The sequence below is a fragment of the Limtongia smithiae genome (genome assembly GCF_038497785.1).
Source record: "Limtongia smithiae strain NRRL Y-17922 unplaced genomic scaffold V1518scaffold_2, whole genome shotgun sequence".
NCBI classification, from domain to species: Eukaryota; Fungi; Ascomycota; class Lipomycetes; order Lipomycetales; family Lipomycetaceae; genus Limtongia; species Limtongia smithiae.
Genome location: NW_027117623.1, coordinates 818,692 through 841,011, shown reverse-complemented (window position 1 = coordinate 841,011; position 22,320 = coordinate 818,692). Strand labels below are relative to the sequence as shown.

Below are 22,320 nucleotides of genomic sequence, written 5' to 3'. Positions count from 1 at the left end.
AAAATAATGCGCTGTTTCGCGACTATGCCGAGAGACTAGGCGGTTATCACGCCCCCACGACGGCAACACGCAAAAAGATGAGATTCATTCGCAACTACGATCACACATTAGACTTGAAGACAAGGGAGAGTTCTCAACACCGTTCTGCGCAACGCATACTACAGCCAAGAGCTTAAAATCGTTCTTCGCGGCCACCGTAGTTAGATGCCCGAGACCGAACACTGCTGATTCCCCAGGTGCCCAGTATGCCTAGCATTCCGACTCTCCAGCCCCGCCAGAGTCCCTCCAAGCCACTGTCACCGTTGTCCTCACCGGATATGATGTCCCACATGGAGCCAAGAACGCCGTTGTAGTCGGACGTGCCCACCAGCGTGCGTCGGACGCCGACATAGGCAAGCTGGCCACGGCGTAGCACAGTTTCCAGCGGCAGCCTGACGAATAGCTCCACGGTGGACGACACAAAGGTCAAAATCCCGTATGCCATGGGCGAGCTAAACTGTTCGATTCCCCACCGTGCCCGCAGCAAGTACGGCGTGCCCCGGGAAATCAGTTTCGGAACAGCTGCAGACAGTGCCGTAGGTAGGACGAGATACGAGGGGCAAGCGAGAGAAGGAAGACATTGAAGAGACGCGACGAGGGATCGGGGTTCAGCATCTGTCGGCGTGAGTATGAGCTTGGTGCGGACGATGTCGATGGGAGAGAGGGCGAGAGTGGCTAGTGTCGTGGCGGTGATCGATGTGAAAAGAGACATCAGAGGGTGACTGCTCTCAATAATCTCAAACATAAGAGGGTCGGGAATACTGAACACAGCTGAAAGGAAAGCCGAGAGCCACGTCTCTAATGTCGAAAACAGCAGGCTCTCAACAAATGTGATGTTTGTTCCTGCGACACCGGTTAGTCAGTTCACCGCAATTGTAACTTCTCACAACAACGAACCTCTCCATACGCCCCACGGCCCATCTTTTGCCCACAGCGCGCCCATGGCACCAAGTATATACGGTCGATGCGAACCAATCTGGTAGGATTCTGGTACAGGACTCGACGACTTTCTGTTATTCGCGCCGACGCGAGCAAACGTGCCGCGTTTGCGGCTACTGCTTGCCGTTTGAATCGATTCGTCCGAGTCCGATGACGAGGTCACCTTTGCGCTGTGCTTGCTGTTCGTTGCCCGACTCGACTCTCCCGGCGTCGAGAAATAGTCTACTTCTTCGTCGTCTTCCACTGCTTCCGACATGTCAACCTCGAACGTGTCAACGTCATCGATCCTTGACCGGCGACTTCGCCTTCGTGGCTTTGTGCTGGCCTTATCCTTCTCGTCTGTGAGCGATGGGGCGGTGAACCCCGGTCGCGGGTACTTCCCGCATTGCAGCACCATTTTGGCTACCTCAAATGGCTGCGCCAAAAACGTTGACGAATATCGTGCAAGTGCAGCATTTGCAATTCCACGGATTAACTCCGTCGCATTAGGAAACTCGAGATAGTCCGCGTAATCGAGATCCGCGAGAAGAGCATCAGCTTTGGCGCTGTAGGTAGAACCGCTGGGCCCGCCGGCCTTGGAAGCAACGTAGTCGGGCATACCATCCTGAAAGACCAGCTCCGGACGGTGATAGTACGGTCGCAGCGAGCCAGACCGCGCGAGTCTGGGATCCATGAAGGCGTGTGCAGTGGCGCGAGACGGAGCGGGAAGCTGTTGAACTGATAAAAGAAGCGGTGACGTGAGTTGGGACTTTCCACGAACCTCCGCAGTCGGTCCCTTGGCTTCGAGATCTGCGCAGAGCAGGGTGTCTGCCAGGTCAAAAGAGCTTCTGAATTGATACAGAAGACAAGATAATTTACCCCTGATGCTGCTCTAGTTTGAGATATGTAGGGCATATGTAGGGCGATTGTGTTGCTAGCTCGAACTGTGCGGTTCAAGACTATGTTCCTACACGCTACTCCGCTCACCGCCAACCGGCTCATGGCACAGGAAACGAATCACACAGACTTCCCTTCCATATGCTGTCTCTATCGGCCGACAAATACCACCCATATCCGCGAATGGGATTAGCAGAAGCTGTGCGCGTGTGCGCGTGTGCGCGAGAGTCATTAGTAAACGACGCGACCGGTCCCTCCCGTGCGGCTCAAGCACTCCCAAAATCTTTCGCAGCTTTTTGCGTCTTCTTCACGTAAACGCATCTCAGACATGCCCAGTTCCACGATACCAAACGCCAAAAAGCGCAAGGCGCATGCACCAGTTAATGATGCGCAGCGCCTAGCCTCTGGCGGCAAGAAGCACATAAAAAAACGGAAGGTCGCGGTGAAAAATTACGGTGAGTGCATGTGCACTTCCTGGATGTAAATACCTACTAACTGCGACTCCAGAGTCTAGCGATGACGAGCCTCAGTCTGAGGACGGTCCCGCACCAGAGTCGCCTATTGAGGGAGAATCGGCAGATGAACCAGAGGAGGAGGATGCAGCAAAGGATCTGACCGTCGAGGTCGACAACGACGACGACAGCGACACTGCAGACGACTTTGCTGCTGCAGATAGCGACGACGAGGAAGGTGAAAGTCTTGGCGAGATCCACGAGAGTGAACTTGAAGATGGTACCAGTGACGAGGATGACGTAGAGAATGACGATAATGATGTGGAAGTCGGGAGAGACGACGTCAGTGACAACAGCGACGGCAGTGACGGCGAAGTTGAGCTCAGCTCTGATGAAGAGATTGAGCAGATTAACGCGAGTGCTTTGGAGAGCAGAAAAAGGAGTATGTTCATCTGTTTTTGCGCTCCCAAGTACTGTGCGTCATTGCTGACCTTCTACAGCAAAAAAGAACAACGATCCGGAAGCCTTCTCCTCCGCCATATCCGCCATTCTTTCGTCCCACCTAAAGGCACATGATCGAAGTGACCCAATTCTCGTTCGCTCAAAAGGCAAGGCCAAGGCTATCGAAGATCAAAAGCTTGAGGCAAAAGCCCGCCGCGAGTTACGGTTGGAGAAGATCAAACTTCTTGACCGAGAACGCATCAAGGACGTCCTCACTGGCGTGAGAGAAGGTGAGACCCCAACAGAAGACGCTGCGAGACTTACGAGCGAGCACGAGAAGCGACTCAAGCAGACTGCCAAGCGCGGTGTCGTCAAACTGTTCAACACCGTCATGGAGGCACAGCGACGTGCCCTGCAGAATTTTGCAGTTTAGATAGTGAACGATGTATTGTCGATACATGTGATGGAGCATGCGGTATATATACAAAACTGTGGAGTGGGAACTGGTTATAGGACTTATTTAAACCTTTTTGAATATGCTGGTTTGTTTTGTTGTGTGCAACAGTCTACCGTTTGGCGAAGTCTCTGGCCTGGAGGTTTCGCGTCATCTGCGGCAGTGCGACACGTAGACCGTCGAGATCCTTTGTCAGTTTGATTTGGCAGCCCAATCGAGACCTAGCAATCGTTTTAGCAATATAAATCAGCGCAATGGCAAAGTGAATTACTCACGTCTCCGTCAGACCGAATGCAAGGTCAAGCATATCGTTCTCATCATCGTCTGGCTCGGGAAGCATGTCATAGAACTCGGGGTCAACGATAACATGGCATGTCGAGCAAGCGCAAGAGCCTCCGCAAGCACCTATTCCACTTGTTACACAGCGTTGCGTACATTCAAACTAGTAAGACCAACCTTCCATATCGAGGTCGTGCGCCTGTGCGATATCGAGCAAATTATCTCCCTCTGCCGCCTCGATGTGAACCTGTTCGCCGTCTCGGGTAATGAAGGTAATATGAATTCTACGCCTCACAGTCAGCAATGCTCAACCCATATCAGTCTCACTATCGACATACTCTTCACCCGGCGCAGGCTCATGAATATGGCCGTGCTCTAGGACCTGCGTCGACGAAAACAACCGCGCCTGAAACTTCAGCATCGGCACAAACACTGCCCGAAAGTTTGCCGCGCTGCTTTGGCGACTTCGCGCCATTGACCCGGTCGTAGCTGGTGGCATCAAGGCGTGGTAGCGTCCTGCTGACGCTGGCAACAATAGAGCACTCCGCAGGCTCGACGCGCGACACAGCGCTGTGGCTAAATGTCCTCCTCGTAAGCCTATCATGATTTCTAAGGTACACGCGCAGTCGCAGGACTCCGGTAAGCACCGCAGGAGAAACAACAGGCACGTCGAGAATCGGTGGAAAACCGTGAACTTGTTAGCAGCCAATTTTGTTCCCGGCAAAATCGTTTTAGCTCTTCGCGTGCTCGTTTTGGCTAGCGCCTCGGAGTTAAGGGCCCCGTGCGCGCGCGCGCCGGAGTTCGCTCTCCAACGCGTCGTTTGGACGCGTCGTCGAGCATTATTCGCGCGCATCCACGATAACATGACCGCAAGAGGAAAACTAATTCTGATTGAGGGACTCGACCGTGCTGGAAAGACCACACAATGCGCTCTACTGCGCGAACGACTGGAGGCAGAATGTGGGGTCGACAACGTGATCGTCCAGAAGCTACCTGGTACTAACATTCTCTTTGTCTTGCTGCGAATGAATACCTGACCAGAACATATCCAGATCGGACAACAAATATCGGCAAAACTATCAACTCGTATCTCAGTTGCGGCACCGAACTAGACGATCGAGCCGTTCACCTCTTATTCTCTGCTAATCGATGGGAACTGCGAAGCTTTCTCCTTGACTCCCTCCGCGGCGGCAAGACTATCATTCTTGACAGATACGTGCCATCGGGCGTTGCATACTCTCTAGCAAAAGAGATTCCGGGAATGTCTCTGGAATGGTGTCTTGCACCAGAACGCGGTCTACCAGTCCCAGATGTTACAATATTCCTCGACATCAATCCCGCCAACGCCGACGTGCTGTCGAGCCGAGAAGGGTTTGGCATTGAGCGATACGAGCTCTCAGAGTTTCAGTCTGCTGTCAGATCAAAATTCAAAACACTCTTAGGAGATAGCACAATTGCTGGAGTTTTGAAATGGGACAATGTCGTCACAGTTGATGCTACAAACGACATCAACACGGTCGCCGAAACTATCTCGAAGGCTATCGAAGAAGTTAGTGACCTGGACGAGGATGTGAAATGCATTGAATAAGCACTTTTGGGGTTCTTTGGAAGAGCCTGCATTGTGAGAACTACATAATGCCGGTCTCCAAACTAAGCGCTACGCCGAATTCCTCGATACGATTATGATTATCGTCACGGAGAGTAGCCTTTGCATAATGGTCTATAGATGTTCACATCTACATACATTCTCAGCCTTCAAGCAACTCACTTTATTAGCCGAACAAGAGTTTACTTGCTACTAGGTAGTAACTGGTGCGGTGAGCTGGAGGCTTGGGGATGGGGCAGACCGGATCACGCATGCACCCCTAATGACTAGTGTTTGACCGATATGGCTGCTAATCTGCCGACTAAAATGTCATGTCTGACAGTTTTGATAAGCAGAATGGCTATCATGTCGCTAGAGGTCACTGAAAATTGGCGAACTGGCATATCGTCGCCGTACAAGCAACTGCTTCCAGAATATCAGAATCACAGCATGAGCATGTGTACTTAACTTTGAACCAAAAGCGGCCCGAAGACGCATCACAGTGCTAAACCGAGTAATGCGGATAATCGCCTCCCAAATTGCACAATTGTCTAGAAAATCGAGATTGCCATCAGCAAAGGTCTGTACGAGAAACCTGAAGTCCAGGAAATATGACTACCATTCGCAACTCATCGCAAGTCTGTACTAAAAGTGGACACCTGACATTATAGTGCTCCCAACTCCAGTGACAATAGGCCACACGCATGCAGAGAGAAAAGCGCGATACTTGTAGATCTTAACAGTCAGCAGGAACACATCGAACTGATAAGTGTCAACAATGCAGTTAGATATGAGCTCGTAGATTCCGTGAATCAGTGTTAGGCAATCGCGGATCAAAAATCTTAGTAGGTGCAACGTGTACTCCATGATTGCAATAACGATGACCGTAACCGGCACAGCAGTGCAACCATAGTATTTAGAGACAATTCGCAGACAGATATCTTGCTGAACACCCTAAACATATTGTGATTCCATCTTTCATGCAAATACACAGCACAGATCATAACCGCATAGAAAACCAACAGCTTCGAGCTCAGCACATAGAGAGTGAAGTTGTCGCGAATATCAGCGGAGACAGTAGCCAAAAGAGAGACACATTTGAGCACACTCTTCAAAAATCTATCGCAAAGCTCAATTTGCAGGAACAAAAAAATCAGGATGGCAGCAATTTGTCCTGCAATCAAAGCTGAAGTTTCAACATGTCCCAATACATTCTCAACTCAAGTAACGTAGACGCTCAAGTCAGATTTCACGAACAGGACAAATAAGTAGCCGTGATTTATTTGGATGTCGTACCGTCTGTGAAGCATCGCAAGCCTATTACATCGCTTAGAAGATACTAACTTGATAATCACAGCCGTCACAGCCGTAAATTCGTCCACCACAATCTTGGCTATCTTAAATCACATCAAATGCCTTGTGCGGCAAAATAGCATAAATCTCATACAGCATGAATACAATCTGCAATCCCGCACAGTGTATCGAATCCGACAAAATCAGAAGAATAGCCGTTCTCATGCAGAAGCTGGCCTCAATATCAAAATTGCAAAAGTGCGTATAATTCTTGCAAGCAGCAACATCGAATCCTACTTGCCCAAACTTCGCTAGACGCGAAATCATTGCATCAGAGGCCGCGCCAAAAAAACCGCTTGATAGTCATAGAATCCGAAAATTTGAACATAGGACGACATCGCGCCATGCTCTTTGAGCAGTATAAAGAGTGGATGCCACCGTTGTTGAGACAATGTCGAAAATGTACTGTAGTAGGCTTCAGGAGCGAGATCTGACGCACGTAAGAGGTTGTCGGAGCAGTGTTATAACAAAACTCCTGGCCCTTCCCAAATACAGAACCAAGAAGCTCAAAGAAATCCGCAACAGCAAGGCCCGCGGCTGAGCAACCAGATCGGCGCCGTAGCAATGAGAGCTACCACAGGTACACTCTTAGATGACTTGACAGTGGGTAGGACTAATGCCATAACACAGCCGAAAATGGAACCAAAATGTCTCATGGCCCGTACATGCGTTGGGAGATACAACTTATCTCTTAAGGTAAGTCCAGCCAGCTAGCTGCCTGAGCCATGCGCGCTGCGCTAGACTTGCCCGGCATAAACAACGAGTACTCAAAGAGATTCCGCCTGTCTCCAGTACTCAATAGAGGAAGTCATGGTATCGAGTATATATTGAGACTGTAACGCCTCTTCCAAGTCAAGCGCGCAAATAGATCAATAACCGCAGTCCCCTTGAAAACGAACAGAGAATTGTAAGGTATAACACATGAGCGATGAGATGCTTGCCAAAAAAATATAAGAGGGAGATTTCACAATCGCATGAAGTTAGCGTCAGACACAGCACAGAGCAGGTATTCCACTCTGGAAGTAGAACACCAGAAACACACAAAGGAAAATGCGCCGAGCATTGAATATCGTTTCACCGTGAACAATAGGGCAGAAACCTTCGTGTTAAGCTATACGCTGGGAGGAATCAAGTCCGCAGCATTCCCACAAGAACGGCATTATATATCGCCGAATTCAGAGGAATGATACCATAATATGTCTGAGACTCCGCCAGATGTCGTGGAATCTGCATCATTGACGTCGTTGCACCGGCCGCCGTTTGTCGTTGTGGAGGTGCACAGGAAATCAAGCTCATCACCACCGCTCCTCCCTGAACAGGAAGTGACTTTGCAGCGTAGCGAAGGGATAGTCACACGCGAGATGTTTTCTACGTACCAGCAGGGCTACTTTGAGGATATTGAGTCACATGAGCGATTGGCCGTTCGAATAAACCAATTTCGTTGCGAGGACGACGTGGAAGAGGTTGTACACCTGCCGCAACGGCAGCTAGCCGGCAGTCGGTTACAGCGAAAGCAGCTCCAGAAAGAGAATAACCTTCCTAACCAACAGCCGAAAAGTGCTACTACGAGAAAGGTGAGAAGTCACTAGTGTGAGGTTGAGGATTTGAAATTCTAAAACTAACCGGATCGCACTGGTTTTACAGATGCTCAAGCTCTCTGCGTTTGCACCGTACGGGCGACCGCTATCGGCACTACAAAAGCGAAATCCTAGATCTATCACGTTCCGGGCGTCGGCAGTGATCAAACAGGCACAAACAATGCCTTCTGCGTTGCTCTGTAACCGCGCAAACAGCCAAGATTCGTTGGCCCCAGAATCTACGACGCCGAATAGTAATGCTGCTGCGCTTAGCGGCAATGAGGCCGACGCTTGGAACAGTGCGACACTCAAACGTGGAAGAAATGATATTGCGTGCAGAATAAAGCTCTCACGACTACTGAAGCCCGAAAAGGCAGTCAAGCGTATGCGAAGATTACGACTGTGCTTTCCAAAGGAACTACAAAATACCAGTATATCGGATACGGATACGGATAATGAGCTTGAAGTTTTTGATGAAAGCTTACGACTTTTCACTGCGTCATGCCGCGGTGTTGACGGCGGAATTATGGACATTGATCACATCTCCGAGAGAACGTCAATGCACGAGCTGTTCTGGATGAGAACGTGGAACGTCTGGAACACGAGAGAGAGCATCAACACTGCCGCAGAGGCAAGACGAAAAATATCGATCGTGAATATCTCCAGCTCGCCTACAGCGCCAGCGTCTGTAAATGCTGACTCGACTCTGTCGGACATCACAACGATGCGATATTGCGTGATTGACTCCGAGATCTCTGATAGCGAGGACGAAGAGTCACACCCAGTTGACGTCAATATTGCGTTTTTGGTGGGCGACGTTGCGGACACACAATATTTCGAGCCGACCTCATCACCATTGCAGCCACTTGCATCTTCGCCAATATCACCGTCGCCGCCACTATCGCCACTGGAAAGTGGAACATCACCAAGTCGGCCGGCAATATGGCAATTGGGTTACTCGCCGACTAGACTAGAGAGCCGGATAATGTCTTCGTCCGTGCGCGGAATGGCAACATCAGGAACTTCATCGCTTCCTAGATCTTCAAAGCAAAAGTCCCGAGTTTCAGCAAGTCAAAAAAAAACGTCCAATGCGTCAAAAATTTCACCAAACAGAGCAACAAGTAGAACAGAACCGCCTGCGGTTCGAAAGCGCCGAAGGGAACTGTCAAAGCTCTCAAAAGGAGAAGTAAGCGAAATTCTACATTTACAAGGCCTTGCAGTCCCACGGCTGAAAGCGGATATCATTGAACAAATCCTACAGATGGAGCTTCTGCTGCAAGAAGTCGGGAGTCAATTGACTCGGCGCATATCACCCTCTCCGACAAGGAAAGCACAAACGAGCGGACATGCATCACCCACACCAGCAAGAAGTCCACAGTTGTGCACGAGTACATTATCATCACCTTCACTAAAGAGGAAGACACAATGGGGCACGCGAGCTGTGCTATCGCCTTTACCAAACAGGAGAACCAAATCGAGTCCGCGTGCATCTCGACCGCCTTCACCAACGACGGGAATACAATGGAGTACGCGTACACCGCCATTACCAGCAAACAAATCAAAGACAATGACCAGCACAACACCAGCGACGACTCGGAAGGCGGAAGTCGATCCAGAGAGCGTAACAACACCGGCGATCCGACGCAAGATCCACAGCAACCTGGTAATGCACCTACGCACAAGCACATTGCTGGGTGCGCGCCGTTGGTGGCAGAAAATTCTAACTTACGAACCCATTGTACTGGAAGATTTTGCGCACTATTTGGTCAGCGAAGGGCTTGTTGCCGGTGGAGGGACCGGCGCTTCGGAAGTGGATGCGGGGACGCTTGCGTTCGTGAAGGACTGGTGCGACGCCGAAGGGGTGTGCTTTACGACGGCAGAAGCGCGCGATACACGCGCAAAGAAACAGAAGAGTACTCGGAGGAAAAACAAAGCGGCGACCACTTGACTGAGTCTAAATTCTGTGGACTTTTTTGAAATTGTCTACGTGGGGGTTATGGCGTTTACTTTAATGGAACACCTGTATATATATATCACTGCTCTAAAGAGTTGAATGTTGAATGTGCAGGCCGTATCTGTCCTTTGCCAGTTGGACTACACGTTGTGTGATGGCAAAAGTCTTCAGGAAGCTGCTTGTATGATCTTCGACAGTATTGGCATGCTACTAGACGGTAGAAGCGCAAGGTGCATAGTAGCAAACAGTCTGACCAGCTATGACACCACGGCAAACCGCAATGAAACAATCTTGTCAAACCGCACAGCACGACAGCATGGCATGCAGATGAGAACATAATGATCCCGCCGTCTAGAGTATGTCCGAGCTATGTCGGTAGCAAATCAATGCAACATATAGAGAACTTGAGCTCAAGGAGGAGAAATACTTTTAAGTTCCTGGAGACAAAGACAACCTAAAAACAAAGACGAATGAAATATATATTATATATGGTGATATTTATCGCTGAGCGGACCAAACACTATAAAGAATATTAGCAGACACGTCAACAAATGCAACAGCAAACGTGCAAGCTTCGTACCTCTTAAGTAGACCGTCGCGCTGGGCGAGGCGGTTCAGTGAGTCATCAGACTCGCCGCGGGACCGCAGGAAGCCAGAGAGAGCATATGTGGTGTAGGCGCCGGGGATGACGAGACCGTTCTCGTCAACGTCGGCAACGTTGATCTGGACGGAGGCGTGGTCGGTGGCTTTGATAATGCGATTGGTAGCTGAGCACTTGCGGGGAACGTAAAGCTCAACCTGTGAAGAACAAGGCGATTAGTCGTAGTCCTATAGACAGCAGCACAGTAGAACACGTACGAGGACTCCCTTATCGTTTTCCATGGTGAATGCTATGTGCGGTTGGTGATACGGCGGGGTACGGTGAAGTGCAGAGGTGGTGCGTAACGACAACGACGATGCGTCGATGCAAACGGCGCGGCGCAGACGACTGGGAGACAAGTTAGGGCAAAGACCTAATTCGTGACTGCGTTCTGTGTGACCCGTGACCTGCGTGAGTGAAGTGTGACACAGGGCAGGGGTTACAAACCCTAGCCCTCGTGCTTGTTCTAAAGGTTTGTGTTGTGTTTGCACCGAAGTCTGTTATCTTCACCGCGCCGCCGACGACGACGACGATCATCACCGTCCCCCACCGCCTGTACGCAAACCCCCAGACGGGTTTCACAGGCCCGTCTCGCCGCCCCAATTGCGCGCGCTCCGCCCCCGTTGTCGCCGCCAGCAGCCGTTCATTGTCTCCCGGATCGCGCGCTCACTTCCGCCTCCGCCGCACGCCGCCGATCTCCAGTTCCCCCGCTGTAGCATTGTCGGTGTCCCTTCTCGTCGACCTCCCCATGGCGGACACCTACCGTCCCTACGACGAGTCTCTCGCCAGTGTTGTCGCAGCCCCGTCCGTGGTGCCCTCCGCCTCCGGCGGCCCACGCGCTACGCTGCTATCGCAGGCGTATCCGCAGCAGCAACAGCAGCATGTGCAGGCACAACAGCAGGCACAGCAGCAAGCACAGCAGCAAGCACAGCAACAGGCACAGCAACAGGCACAGCAACAGCAGGCTCAACATCAGCAGCAACAGCAGCAGCAGCAGCATGTGCAGCAGCAGCAACAGCAGCAGGTTCAGCAGCAGATCCAGCAGCAGCAGCAGCAGCTCTCCTACGACCCTCAAATCGATCGCATCCTCAAATCGCTCGACCAGTTGCACTCAAAGGTCGACCAGATTCAGCACTTCCTTGACTCCCGGTTCATGACAGACCCCTCTTCTAACTCAAACACTTCTTCCGTGGTCGCCTCCCGCGGCACCGGCTTCTACCCCATCATGGAGCGGACCCGTCGCAGACAAGACTACGCCAGTGCACTCGGATCCAACGTGCATCTCGACGTTGATGGCGTCGAGGGAACCGGCTCCGGCCCACATGGAATGCTCACGTCTTCTGAAGTCATGCAGGATCCTCGTTTGATCGCTCTCGCCGCATCTGGTGTGCACCACCCTAGTGATGGATCCGCGGGCCCTAGTCCATCAGGCATGATGTCTGAAGTCAGTGACGCAATGGAGGGCGTAGCCAATGCAGCTGCCGCCGCTGCAGCCGCAGCTGCACAGGGCGGTACACTTCCCAACGGACCCGGCGTGCCCATGCCGCCAGAGCTATCGTTGCCGTCGTCCAGCAGTCAACAGCTCAGCAATGCAATGCTTCTCGGCGTCGGCGGCCGCGCGAGCTCGGTCGGCTCAGCTGGCCCTGTCACACCTGTGCGCGTACAGAGCGCTGTTCCAGTGTCGGTCGTCGGCCCCGGCGGTGCCGTCTCTGCTGGCGGCATGCGCGGCGGTTCTACTGGTCGGCGGCGTTCGGACATGCAGGTCGGCTCACAGTACAAAATGGATCGCGCCACGCAGACCGTCGACAAGTTTTGGGAGGAATGGACAGTCGGCATCAATGGTTCCCCATCGATCCAGCAGCTTAACGCCGCATTCCGGGCATCCTGGCGCAGCGAGGTCGCTGAGCGCAAATTCTACTCGCAACGTCTCGTGCTAGTTCGCGCCATTGAGTGGATGATGCACACCCGTCAGATCTCGCCTACCGAGGCCGTCGAAGAACTCGAAAAACGGCGAAGGAACGAAAATATCAGTCTCAGTCGCCTGTGCCGCGTCCTCAAGGAAGAGGAGAACAAGCGCGCAGAGTAACAACGCTCAGCCTCTGCTTTTACTTTGTCAAGACAGCTATCGCAAAGTAATTAACCAACTATCAGCTGCGGGTTCTAGAGTTTGTGTCTTTGTTTTTAGGAAATATCGGTTTGGGTGAGGCGCAACAGAATATGGAAATTCATGGCCCCTTGATTGGTTTTTGACACGACACAGCAAAGTAACGAAAATTTGTTCATGTTTCTCTTTTTATTTTATCTCGATTTACTCTCGGTGTATTTTACTTCACTACTCGGTGGTGACCAAAAGTAAGAAATCCTCGGGTGTTGACGATGGCGCGCACTTTATTTCGCACACATGCCGATAATTACTTTTCGGTTTTGACCCGTCTAATCTCTCTTCATGACGGTTAGCACTATGACGGCATTGTTTTCATCTGCCGGATCCCCACTGCAACATAGGATGGTAAGTCCTGTGAGGACTCTTATTCCGTTCTATTTCTTTTATTCATAGAGGGTTTTGTTATGTTTGAGATCTGTGTAAAGTATTATGTCCGATAACAGCATATGAAATGTCAATCAAAAGTTTGCTTATTGCAAATGCGTCTATGTAAGAATTTAGTTCGCGAAGAGCATGCCGTTGGCGGTGCGGTGGGACTGTCAGCTCCAAGGGACTTGTGGCTGTTCCTCCAAGAGCTAATCGGCTATCGCAAGACCACCAGAGAGCGCACCACAGGTGCCTTACCCTCCCCGATTTCTTCGCCCATTGCAACCTAGAATCCGCAATGGAGGCGAACTTATTGCATCCGCTGGCGTCTGCACAGGACCCCGAAGAGACGACCGACAGCCTCGAGCTCACCGACGGGCCCGGAAGCCCCATCATCGCGGATATGGATGACACTCTTGACGGTAGCTCCCGCGCGCCACGTGCGTCTGCATCTGCGTCTGCGTCCGCAGCAGGGCCGCGGGTTGATCAGCTGGATTATGATGATTCCGACGACGAAGCGCAGCAGCCATTCTTGCGCCCGGCAAGACAGCAGTCGAGTGGGGGGCACACTGCAACGTTGCGCAGGTTCTTCCCGAACGGGCTCTTCGGCGCAACGTGGGCGAGCAGCAGCAGCAGCAACCACAACAGTAGTACCAGCAACGGCCGTCGCAATCTTGACGAGGAGGATGTTGATGTTGACGACGATCTCGACTCGCTGGATTCCGCAACCGACGCGGACTTGCTGCTACCATCTGCATCGTCCGCGTCGTCAATGCGACTGATCTTTAGCAAACGCTGGGGTACCTTTATCACGCGCTTGCTAGTATATGTGGGAATCGGCGTTTTCTTCATTCTTGGTTGGAAGCTTGTTTTCCTGCCACGTACGACGCTGCGCCGTGATCTTGCTCGGTTGAGGCATTACCCGATGTCCCTCTTCGACCTCGAGCGCTCGTTGTTCCGGGTTCCCGACGAGGCGCAGGTGCGCGAATGGTCGCGTTACTACACCTCTGGCGTACATCTTGCGGGTACCAACTACTCGCAAGTCGAGTGGACCCGCAATAAGTTCGAAGAGTACGGCTTCAAGACGTCCATTGCTACATACCACACCTACATCAACTACCCGAAAGACCACGCCCTGCGGTTACTTGGTGTCAACGGCACACTCAAATATGAGGCGCCGCTGAGGGAGGATGCACTGCCCCAGGATCCCACGACAATGGATCCGAACTCCGTCCCGACTTTCCACGGCTACTCCGCTAACGGCAACGTCACGGCACAGTACGTGTACATCAACTACGGCCGCCAGGTAGATTTCGATACTATCGCGAAGCGAGGTATTGATATCAAGGGAAAGATTGTGATTGCACGGTACGGCGGCCTATTCCGTGGACTTATCGTCAAGGGAGCTCAGGAGCGCGGCGCAGTTGGTGTGCTTCTCTATTCTGATCCCGGCGACGACGGCGAGATTACGATTTATAACAAGTACAAGGCATACCCAGATGGACCTGCTCGCAACCCTTCAAGTGTGCAGCGCGGTAGTGTTCAGTTCTTGTCAATTGCGCCCGGTGACCCTACTACTCCCGGCTGGGCGTCGACCGAGAATGCAGAGCGCGTGGACCCGTCGAATACGATTCCCTCGATCCCTTCTATCCCTATCAGCTACCGTGACATTCTTCCCATCCTTCAGGAACTTAATGGCATGGGTCTGAATCCCAATGACCTTGACGAGAGCTGGCGCGGAGGGTTACGCGAGTTCGATTACTCTGTCGGACCCTCAACGATGGACTTGAATCTCTACAACCTGCAGGAATATAAGACGACACCGCTGTGGAACGTTATTGGACGAATTGACGGCGTGATTAAGGACGAGGTTGTGATTTTGGGAAATCATCGCGATGCGTGGATTGTTGGCGGCGCAGGTGATCCTAACAGTGGTTCGGCCGTTATGATTGAACTCGCACGTGCGTTTGGCGAGCTTAAGAAACAAGGTTGGAAGCCATTGCGTACTATGTGAGTGATTGTTGCGACCTTTTATTGTGACTAGCTTACTTACACTGAGTAGCATTCTCGCGTCTTGGGACGGCGAGGAATATGGCCTGATCGGCTCCACAGAATGGGGCGAAGAAATGGCTCAATACTTGAACGCGAACGCTCTTGTATACCTTAATGTCGACGTGGCTGTCTCCGGCACACACTTCTCCGCAGGCGCGTCGCCACTGCTGAACCAGATCCTCACTGCCTGCACTAAGCGTGTTGCGCATCCCGACGGTGGGTACGTGTATGATCACTGGCTTGCCGACAGTGACGCACGTGTCGAGCCATTGGGATCGGGGAGTGACTACACCGTGTTTTTAGACCATTTGGGAATTCCATCGCTTGATATCGGGTTTGGCGGTGACGATAAGGCCGTATATCAGTGTAAGTCTTTACATGTTAGCTTTCAACTGTGCTTCTACTTACAACACGATGTGGTAGATCACTCCAATTACGACTCATTTGCGTGGATGGACAAATATGGCGACCCTACGTGGGCATACCACACCACCATGGTCAAGCTGTGGAGCTTGCTCGCGCTCGAGCTCGCCGAGGTCGAGGTAATCCAGTTCAATATCGGCGATTACTCCAAGGCTCTTGTGTCGTACTTTGACCGGATCAAGGCCAAGATCGAGGACATTGCGACCGCGAGCACACAGCTCAGCGTCGACTGGATGAGCGGGTACTATGACTGCAGCGCTGCAGCAGCTGATGCGGATAGCGATCAGGTCAAGAACTGCAAATTCGTGAGGGCGACCGACCTCGAGACCGGTGTAGACCTTCCTGGGTTCGAGCTCGGGTGGTGGTACATCGGTAAGTCGCTGCAGAACCTTACTGCGGCACTCGAGGACATGTCCATAGCCGCCACCACATTCGAAGCCAAAGTTCAAATTGCGTCTCGCGAATACCTCGCCGATTATCCGTGGTTCAAGAGTTTTAAGAAGCTACGCTTGTACGTGCGCATCCAGGCACTCAACCAACAATTCCGCCGCTTCGAGCGCCATTTCATTTACGAACCTGGTCTCGACGGACGTGAGTGGTACAAGCACGTCGTGTTCGCGCCGGGTATATGGACTGGCTACGCCGGGGCTACCTTCCCAGGCCTCGACGAAGCACTGGATGCGCGGAATATTACAAACACTAAGCGTTGGCTTGATATCATCACTGAGCGTATACTCAGCGCAACGTCGGTTATCACCCAGACGTAACGGGCGTTTAATTAAAAGACACTAAGTTAGCGAAATCTTCTGATCCCCAGAGGCAGGAAAATCGAGGCAGGAAAATCGGCACAGCAAATGGGATAATGTTACCTGAAGGCATTTTCTCGTTGAAAGTCCTTGATTGGATACCATAGCGAGTCGGAGGACTGTATCAGCATAATATCCTAATATGCAGTCTGGAATGTATGACAGAATCATCTGGGGGCTGCCGAGAAATGAACTGCGCGAGCTGGATATTCTCAGTAGAAGTTTTATAGAAAAACTATTTACTAGATGATCAGTAGCTCGCGTAAGTAATCATGTGACATTTTCTTACTAATTGTACTGCCACTGGTGATTTTTGGCAGAGAGCTAGCTCAAGTTAATGCAGACACAGTAAGAACATTCAGTAGCTGTAAAAATTCAGTTAAACTTGGTAACCGAGGTCGTCTCTATCGCAATTTAGTGGCTTAGGTAGCTAGCTGATTTTGTTCATTACATGACAAAACTAACATAGTCACTTGTATCTGCACTTAGTGCAAGGCAGGGTAAACCTAGTTCAGTTAATTACCTAGAGGCCTAATTAGTTACATTTGTTAGTGACTGGAGCATTAATGTGACGGAGGTAACTAGTTCTGTCAGCTGAATTGAGGACCCAGTTATTGACTGCAATCGGTAACTGTCGCCGTGAAGGCGTATAGATAGCGAGATCCTGACAACCACATTCGTGAACTAGACTTAGTAATTGACTTTTTTTAGTAGGGTGATCAGAAACTAGGTAGCAACGACATTTAACCAAATTAGTGAACTAGACTGAAGGCTGAATTAGTCTAGGTAGCGAGAGTTCAATGAACATTAAGGACTGATATACTTTGCTTCGTGCACTTAAGCGACATAAGTAGCTAAGGCTAATTAGGCAAGACGGAATTATAGAAGGTAAGAGTAAATTTCGGCTTATTATTTATGCAATATTAAACAATGCACTCTGAAAATGTAAAGCGTGTAGCTGTGAAATTGAGTGTCCAATCGCGCGCCACTGGAAGCAGAACATAGTAGAATTACTCTTTCAGCGTACCATGTCCCACTTCGACAGAGGTACGCCTCACAAGGTTCCGTCTTCGCTGCAACAGAAACCAGTTGCACGTCTTAACCATACTTACCATTTGTCGCACAGTGATGTCAATCCCGGAAATAACGTAGCATCGAACCACGGCGAAAGGGAAGGGCGGCGGGAAGTATTTGATGACCGTAAAAAGAACACGGTCGCGCCGAACGAAGAAATTATATGAACTCCAAGCGCTTGGCGAGGCTGTATCATGACTTGCTGAAGCTGCTGAATTCGAGGTGTAAATAGGTAACTACGAAGTTGAAACTTATAAACTCATAGTTCATCTCGATTGAAAGTGCACGCACAGTACAGGAACACAAATCACTTCCACTCGCCAGGCTCAAGGCCGAACCACCCTTTCTCTGGAAGAGCAAAGCGAGTCTGCTGACCAACACCACCGTCAACACCTGCACTGATGACATCGTTGCCCCACCATGAAATTGTCTTGGCATGGTACTGAACAGAGAAGTAAATAATGATGGCGCTGAAGGCGACACCAGCGGTCAAAGCGGCTGACAGCACATAGTTATACTTCTCCCACCATGCCACGTAACGACGGCGAATGTAGTGCATGAAAAAGAAGGATAAATACAAGCCACCGGTGTAGTAGCTCATATTATACGGGGCCCATAAGCCCATGCCTCCGACAACCAGAACGGGATTAAAATACCGGAACACCTTGGGAAACTTCAGAGAGAGAAAATAGCAGACAACTGCCAAACCGCCTCCAATCAAGAAGCACCATGCAAATAGCGAGTAAAGACCACGGAAGGTGCGGAGAGGACCAATCACCCCCCAAACGACAGAAGCGGAGAAGCATGTCTTCAGGCCAGGGCACGTAAATTTGTCAGCCTGGTCAGTTTCACACAGTCCGTTGATGTTTGCCATCTGCCAGTTGAGAACTCCAATTGACGTGATGCACTGGATAAATGTTGCGACCAGCTGACCACGGAAGACCGCCCGCGGCGGCAGTCTCGCATAATGCGCAATCTTGAGATCTTGCACGAAACCTTCACTCTGCGACTCGGCCTCTGTTCCGTAGCATTTGAGGACAAGGTTGGCCATTCCGTTGCCTGGTAGCATGAAACCGGCAATCATTTCAGACATAACAGAGATCTGTAGAGACCAACCGGTGATTGACCGCAAGATGACAATAGGCGGGAGGAACACAAAGGTGGCCAAAATAACAACAACGATTGCGTAGACAGGTGTCTGTGTCTGTTCCCTGTACACTTCAACACAAATGACTCCAAGCGTAAACGATATCAATAAGATTCCAAGATAATAGTAATCAGGGACTTCTTTGTACTTAGACATCAGCACAGAGTTGTGATCCTTGAAAGCGTCATAGTTTGCCGATCGACGAGTGACAAGTGCTCTCCAGAAGTCTCGAACACCTTGCGAAATAGGCTTCCACTCCTTCGCAAAAATGTAGATCAAACCAAGCGTGTACATGGCAAAATAAGAACCATATGTCATCATGAAACCAGCCGAATAATAGGGTGGCGAGTACTCTTTATACTTTGCCTCATCCATGAGGCCGTTCGTTAAGACTTTGGTAACGTTGAATTGCTCGCTGTAGCGATCAAGCAATTCATTCGTGTTGACAGGCACGTAAGACGAGTAGTGGAAGTTGGTGAAATACATGCCAATGATGCCAATACCACCAAGAAAGGTTCCAATAACCTGATTCGCCTGGGAGTAAAAGGGAATAGACAGTGCGTTCTGATAATTAAGAATATTCCAATCAAAGGAGGGAATTGGATTGAAACCGATACCGAGAGTCGAGCCACCGATGACAGCAAGTGTGTGGCTCGTTGGCTTGATCCAGGTCATCCAGTTAAATGTAGACAAAGCTTTGAACAAGTAGTCAGGAATCCAGAAGTATAGAAAACTCAGAATAAAAACGAGACAAAAGAAACGATACCGTGAGATACTCCAACCATTGATCTTCTCCGCCTTCTCAGGCTTGAGAAGCGCACGATTGAGAGCCAGTGTAGGGAGAGTGGTAGGCCAAATGGATCTGACTGGGTAGATCACCCATCGGCGAAGAACACCAGCAAAGGCAAATCCAAAGTACTGGGAGGAGAAATTGAGGAGAAATTGATAACCGATTGGTATGGTGTAACCATAGTACCGATCAAGATGCTGAGTCATGAGAATAGACTCAGCAACATAGGTCGACGCATTGGCGACATTGACCATGACAGTAGCAAGCATCTGCTCTTTGTAGGTCCACTCGCCGGGGTTCAGGGTGTAGCGCGTACCTCTGAAGGTAAAGCCCCAATCAGGAAGAATATAGGACATTAGCTTACCCAAAGGAAACAGAAACAACTGAATGACGGAGGAAGTGATGGAGATAGATGGCTGACGGAAAATAAAGAACTGAGAAACACCGGTGCTTAGCATTGTCCAAGCAATAGCAAGCATGTACACGCGAAAACTCTCGCAGGTTATTGCGGGATCGTCATAAGGGTCGGTGACACAGCGAACCTCCGGATAAGGCGAGAAGTAGTGAATCAGGCAAGCATCAGCCTTGAGGTCAAAGTCATATGTCTCGATGTCCTGGCCATACGAAAGCGGGCCATCGACCAGAAGAATGATGCGGTCCATAGTGTCGACTGGGAAGTTGATATCATCGCGGTGATGCTCTATAGCGTGAATCAAAATTTCCTTCGCTTGCTCTGCGGAGATGGACATGATCTTGTCCATCACCATCTCCAGATCACGGGCAGCCACGTTAAGGTGGCCATTGTGCGCCTTCTCGGTGTAGCGTTCCAAGATGGTGGCATCGTCTGCCGACACGACGACTGTAGCGGGGTACTTCTCGTCAAGGTCGGTAATGGAGACGTCCGCCTGCTTCTCGCTGTAATCCTCAGAATACATGACCTCGTTGCGAACAGCTGCTGTCTGTTGAACTGAGCTGAGCCGAGCCGAGAGAAGAGCGGCATTTGCGACTTGGCGAGGGAGGTATAAATATTTACCATACGGACTTGGCGGAAAGGGTATTTGGGTGGAAGGTTCAATATGCTTAGCTACTTAGTACTCGAGGCGAACAAGTACTGGTCAAGTTAGTGGCGCCATCATGCGTGCAACCTGTTGCTCCATGGGATACAGTGGACAGGTCTAGTTAACTCGGGGACGGCATGATATCGGATTCTCCGCTCCACTCTTGATTGCCACGCCTTTGGATACCGGTCACTGCTAACGTGTCTAGTGGTGTGCGATAACGTCAAAATCGTCGTCGAGTAGACGGACGCTCAGCACGGTGTCAAGTATCACAGCATGAACTTAACGTTTAACTTGTGCTTAATTATCGCAGCGTCAGAGTAACTTTCATAGCCTGTAATCTTGATTTGAAGTCACACCGGTTTCCTGTTTTCTCACTCCAAACTAATTGGCGCCTTGCATGTTATATGTCTCTTGGGTTCTAGCCTTGGCGGTATTGGCCTGCGACTCTCCGGCATTTGCCCTTCTCAAAAACCACGGAGCAAAGCGAGTCATACTCCAAGTCATAAGCTTCCTGTGCCACAGAGATGTAATCTCAACAGAGGATTGTAGCAATGGCGGTATGACTTGCGATAGTGGGTACCTCTTCCGCAGACTGGGGTTAGATAAGGCTGAGTGAGGGCCGCCGAAATGTACGTCCTAGCTCGGTTCTTACGTCCGAGCTTGCAGTACGGGCCAGCCGGGCCGTGCTGCACTTTACCGTAGCCCCAGTACGGCTACCCGGGGATTAGATAAGACGGCGAGTACAGTGTGGAGGTAGACGAGGAAGAAATGCGCGTCCTAGCTCTCAGGGAGCCTGGATGCCCCTGAGCGTCCAAGCCCGGACCTGAAGGCTGTGTACAGTGCGCACGGCCACTGAGACGCCAGACATTAGTTAATCGTGCGCGCTATATAGGCCCTAACAGAGTTTCGGCAATACCGTTCGAAACTAGGCTTCTTGCAACACATAATTGAACAGAGCCCGACAATCGCGTCCTGAAGGAACCAATGGAAATGGCGCTGGCGGCAGACTGTCACAGCCAGTTTCATTCACCGTGTCACTGATATCCGCCGGGCAGTGCTCCTGCAGCGCTACGTCCGCGTGTGCCCCGAAGCCCTGCTCGCACGTACATCTCGTCGCCCTCGCCGATAATGCAATCATCCGCGGTCCACGCCGCCGGATGGTGAACTCAAGCACACCTCTTGCCCGTTGCCAGGGCACTAGCATCATTAATAGTATTGTTACTGTCGAGCCAGAGTGCCGTGCTATGGTTGAGCACAGTCGTAAAGCTTGGCAGGGGCGCGGTTCATGGCCGCGGGGAAGCTAAGGGCGGCTCAGTGAACGCGCTTCCCTCGCAAACAGCCACGGGCACGGTGTCGAGCCCTATAATGTGGCGCTGCGCGGGCCTGGGCTTAATCTGACGCGCACAGAGGTTTCAACCCTTAACCGATTAATTGAATTCAGAAGGCGGAGAGTCCGCGTAGCAACTGAAGCTGGCAAGGAGCCGAGCCCATGAACCACCGAGAGAGAATCAGGAAACAGAAACTAATAAGTAAATGCAAAAGGAAGGGAGTGACGGTTATTCTAGGGAAGAGGAAGGAGCGTGTGAGGAGGTGGCAGCCGCCGATACAACAGGGAAGGGGAAGTGGACGTGGTCGGCGAAATCGCTGATAGACCAGAAGAGTGCAAGATAGAGAGAGCTGGAGTCTAATTATGGAACGAGCAGGACCATATGAAACAGAAGAAGATCGAAGGAGCGGAGGGAAGCTGGAGCTGAGGTTCCAAAATCAGGTCGTGCCGACAGGTAGTGAAACCGACGGCCACCAGAGGGAATAACGAAAGTATGTACTGCACACTTAGGATGATGCATA

At 51.0% G+C, this 22,320-nt stretch overlaps 10 protein-coding genes across 10 annotated transcripts; 5 read left to right on the top strand and 5 right to left on the bottom strand.

The window, feature by feature from the left end:
• Positions 1 to 172: 172 nt before the first annotated feature.
• V1518DRAFT_436919 (mitochondrial carrier domain-containing protein) lies at positions 173 to 1,651 on the bottom strand (the record flags this gene model as incomplete). Its single annotated transcript, XM_066906308.1, has 2 exons — positions 173 to 882; positions 937 to 1,651. The coding sequence occupies 2 exons, from the start codon at positions 1,649 to 1,651 to the stop codon at positions 173 to 175; spliced, it is 1,425 nt and encodes a 474-aa protein (XP_066761357.1).
• A 515-nt stretch (positions 1,652 to 2,166) lies between these two features.
• Positions 2,167 to 3,468, top strand: V1518DRAFT_412179 (Rrp15p-domain-containing protein). Its single transcript, XM_066903023.1, has 3 exons — positions 2,167 to 2,309; positions 2,362 to 2,748; positions 2,807 to 3,468. Exons 1-3 carry the CDS (start codon positions 2,183 to 2,185, stop codon positions 3,178 to 3,180), a joined length of 888 nt encoding a protein of 295 aa, XP_066761356.1. The 5' UTR covers positions 2,167 to 2,182; the 3' UTR covers positions 3,181 to 3,468.
• V1518DRAFT_412177 (2Fe-2S ferredoxin-type domain-containing protein) lies at positions 3,176 to 4,271 on the bottom strand. Its single transcript, XM_066903022.1, has 4 exons — positions 3,819 to 4,271; positions 3,658 to 3,764; positions 3,477 to 3,606; positions 3,176 to 3,422 (listed from the first exon to the last, which is right to left on the bottom strand). Exons 1-4 carry the CDS (start codon positions 4,082 to 4,084, stop codon positions 3,314 to 3,316), a joined length of 612 nt encoding a protein of 203 aa, XP_066761355.1. The 5' UTR covers positions 4,085 to 4,271; the 3' UTR covers positions 3,176 to 3,313.
• A 72-nt stretch (positions 4,272 to 4,343) lies between these two features.
• Positions 4,344 to 5,068, top strand: V1518DRAFT_370527 (P-loop containing nucleoside triphosphate hydrolase protein; the record flags this gene model as incomplete). Its single annotated transcript, XM_066901326.1, has 2 exons — positions 4,344 to 4,476; positions 4,533 to 5,068. 2 exons carry the CDS (start codon positions 4,344 to 4,346, stop codon positions 5,066 to 5,068), a joined length of 669 nt encoding a protein of 222 aa, XP_066761354.1.
• Positions 5,069 to 7,403: 2,335 nt separating this feature from the next.
• On the top strand, positions 7,404 to 10,167 carry V1518DRAFT_412169 (uncharacterized protein). The gene is made up of 3 exons (XM_066903021.1): positions 7,404 to 7,992; positions 8,063 to 9,181; positions 9,257 to 10,167. Exons 1-3 carry the CDS (start codon positions 7,615 to 7,617, stop codon positions 9,941 to 9,943), a joined length of 2,184 nt encoding a protein of 727 aa, XP_066761353.1. The 5' UTR covers positions 7,404 to 7,614; the 3' UTR covers positions 9,944 to 10,167.
• V1518DRAFT_168480 (uncharacterized protein) lies at positions 9,986 to 10,548 on the bottom strand. The gene is made up of 2 exons (XM_066900809.1): positions 10,530 to 10,548; positions 9,986 to 10,469 (listed from the first exon to the last, which is right to left on the bottom strand). Exon 2 carries the CDS (start codon positions 10,284 to 10,286, stop codon positions 10,029 to 10,031), a length of 258 nt encoding a protein of 85 aa, XP_066761352.1. The 5' UTR covers positions 10,287 to 10,469; positions 10,530 to 10,548; the 3' UTR covers positions 9,986 to 10,028.
• On the bottom strand, positions 10,448 to 10,831 carry V1518DRAFT_436916 (40S ribosomal protein eS21; the record flags this gene model as incomplete). Its single annotated transcript, XM_066906307.1, has 3 exons — positions 10,448 to 10,469; positions 10,530 to 10,747; positions 10,808 to 10,831. The coding sequence occupies 3 exons, from the start codon at positions 10,829 to 10,831 to the stop codon at positions 10,448 to 10,450; spliced, it is 264 nt and encodes an 87-aa protein (XP_066761351.1).
• Positions 10,832 to 11,337: 506 nt separating this feature from the next.
• On the top strand, positions 11,338 to 12,675 carry V1518DRAFT_404023 (transcriptional activator of glycolytic enzymes-domain-containing protein; the record flags this gene model as incomplete). The annotated part of the gene is made up of 1 exon (XM_066901879.1): positions 11,338 to 12,675. The coding sequence occupies one exon, from the start codon at positions 11,338 to 11,340 to the stop codon at positions 12,673 to 12,675; it is 1,338 nt and encodes a 445-aa protein (XP_066761350.1).
• Positions 12,676 to 13,417: 742 nt separating this feature from the next.
• V1518DRAFT_425714 (uncharacterized protein) lies at positions 13,418 to 16,361 on the top strand (the record flags this gene model as incomplete). Its single annotated transcript, XM_066905941.1, has 3 exons — positions 13,418 to 15,129; positions 15,182 to 15,537; positions 15,595 to 16,361. The coding sequence occupies 3 exons, from the start codon at positions 13,418 to 13,420 to the stop codon at positions 16,359 to 16,361; spliced, it is 2,835 nt and encodes a 944-aa protein (XP_066761349.1).
• A 1,350-nt stretch (positions 16,362 to 17,711) lies between these two features.
• Positions 17,712 to 20,607, bottom strand: V1518DRAFT_166875 (OPT oligopeptide transporter protein-domain-containing protein). Its single transcript, XM_066900806.1, has one exon. The coding sequence runs from the start codon at positions 20,344 to 20,346 to the stop codon at positions 17,782 to 17,784; it is 2,565 nt and encodes an 854-aa protein (XP_066761348.1). The 5' UTR covers positions 20,347 to 20,607; the 3' UTR covers positions 17,712 to 17,781.
• Positions 20,608 to 22,320: the final 1,713 nt, after the last annotated feature.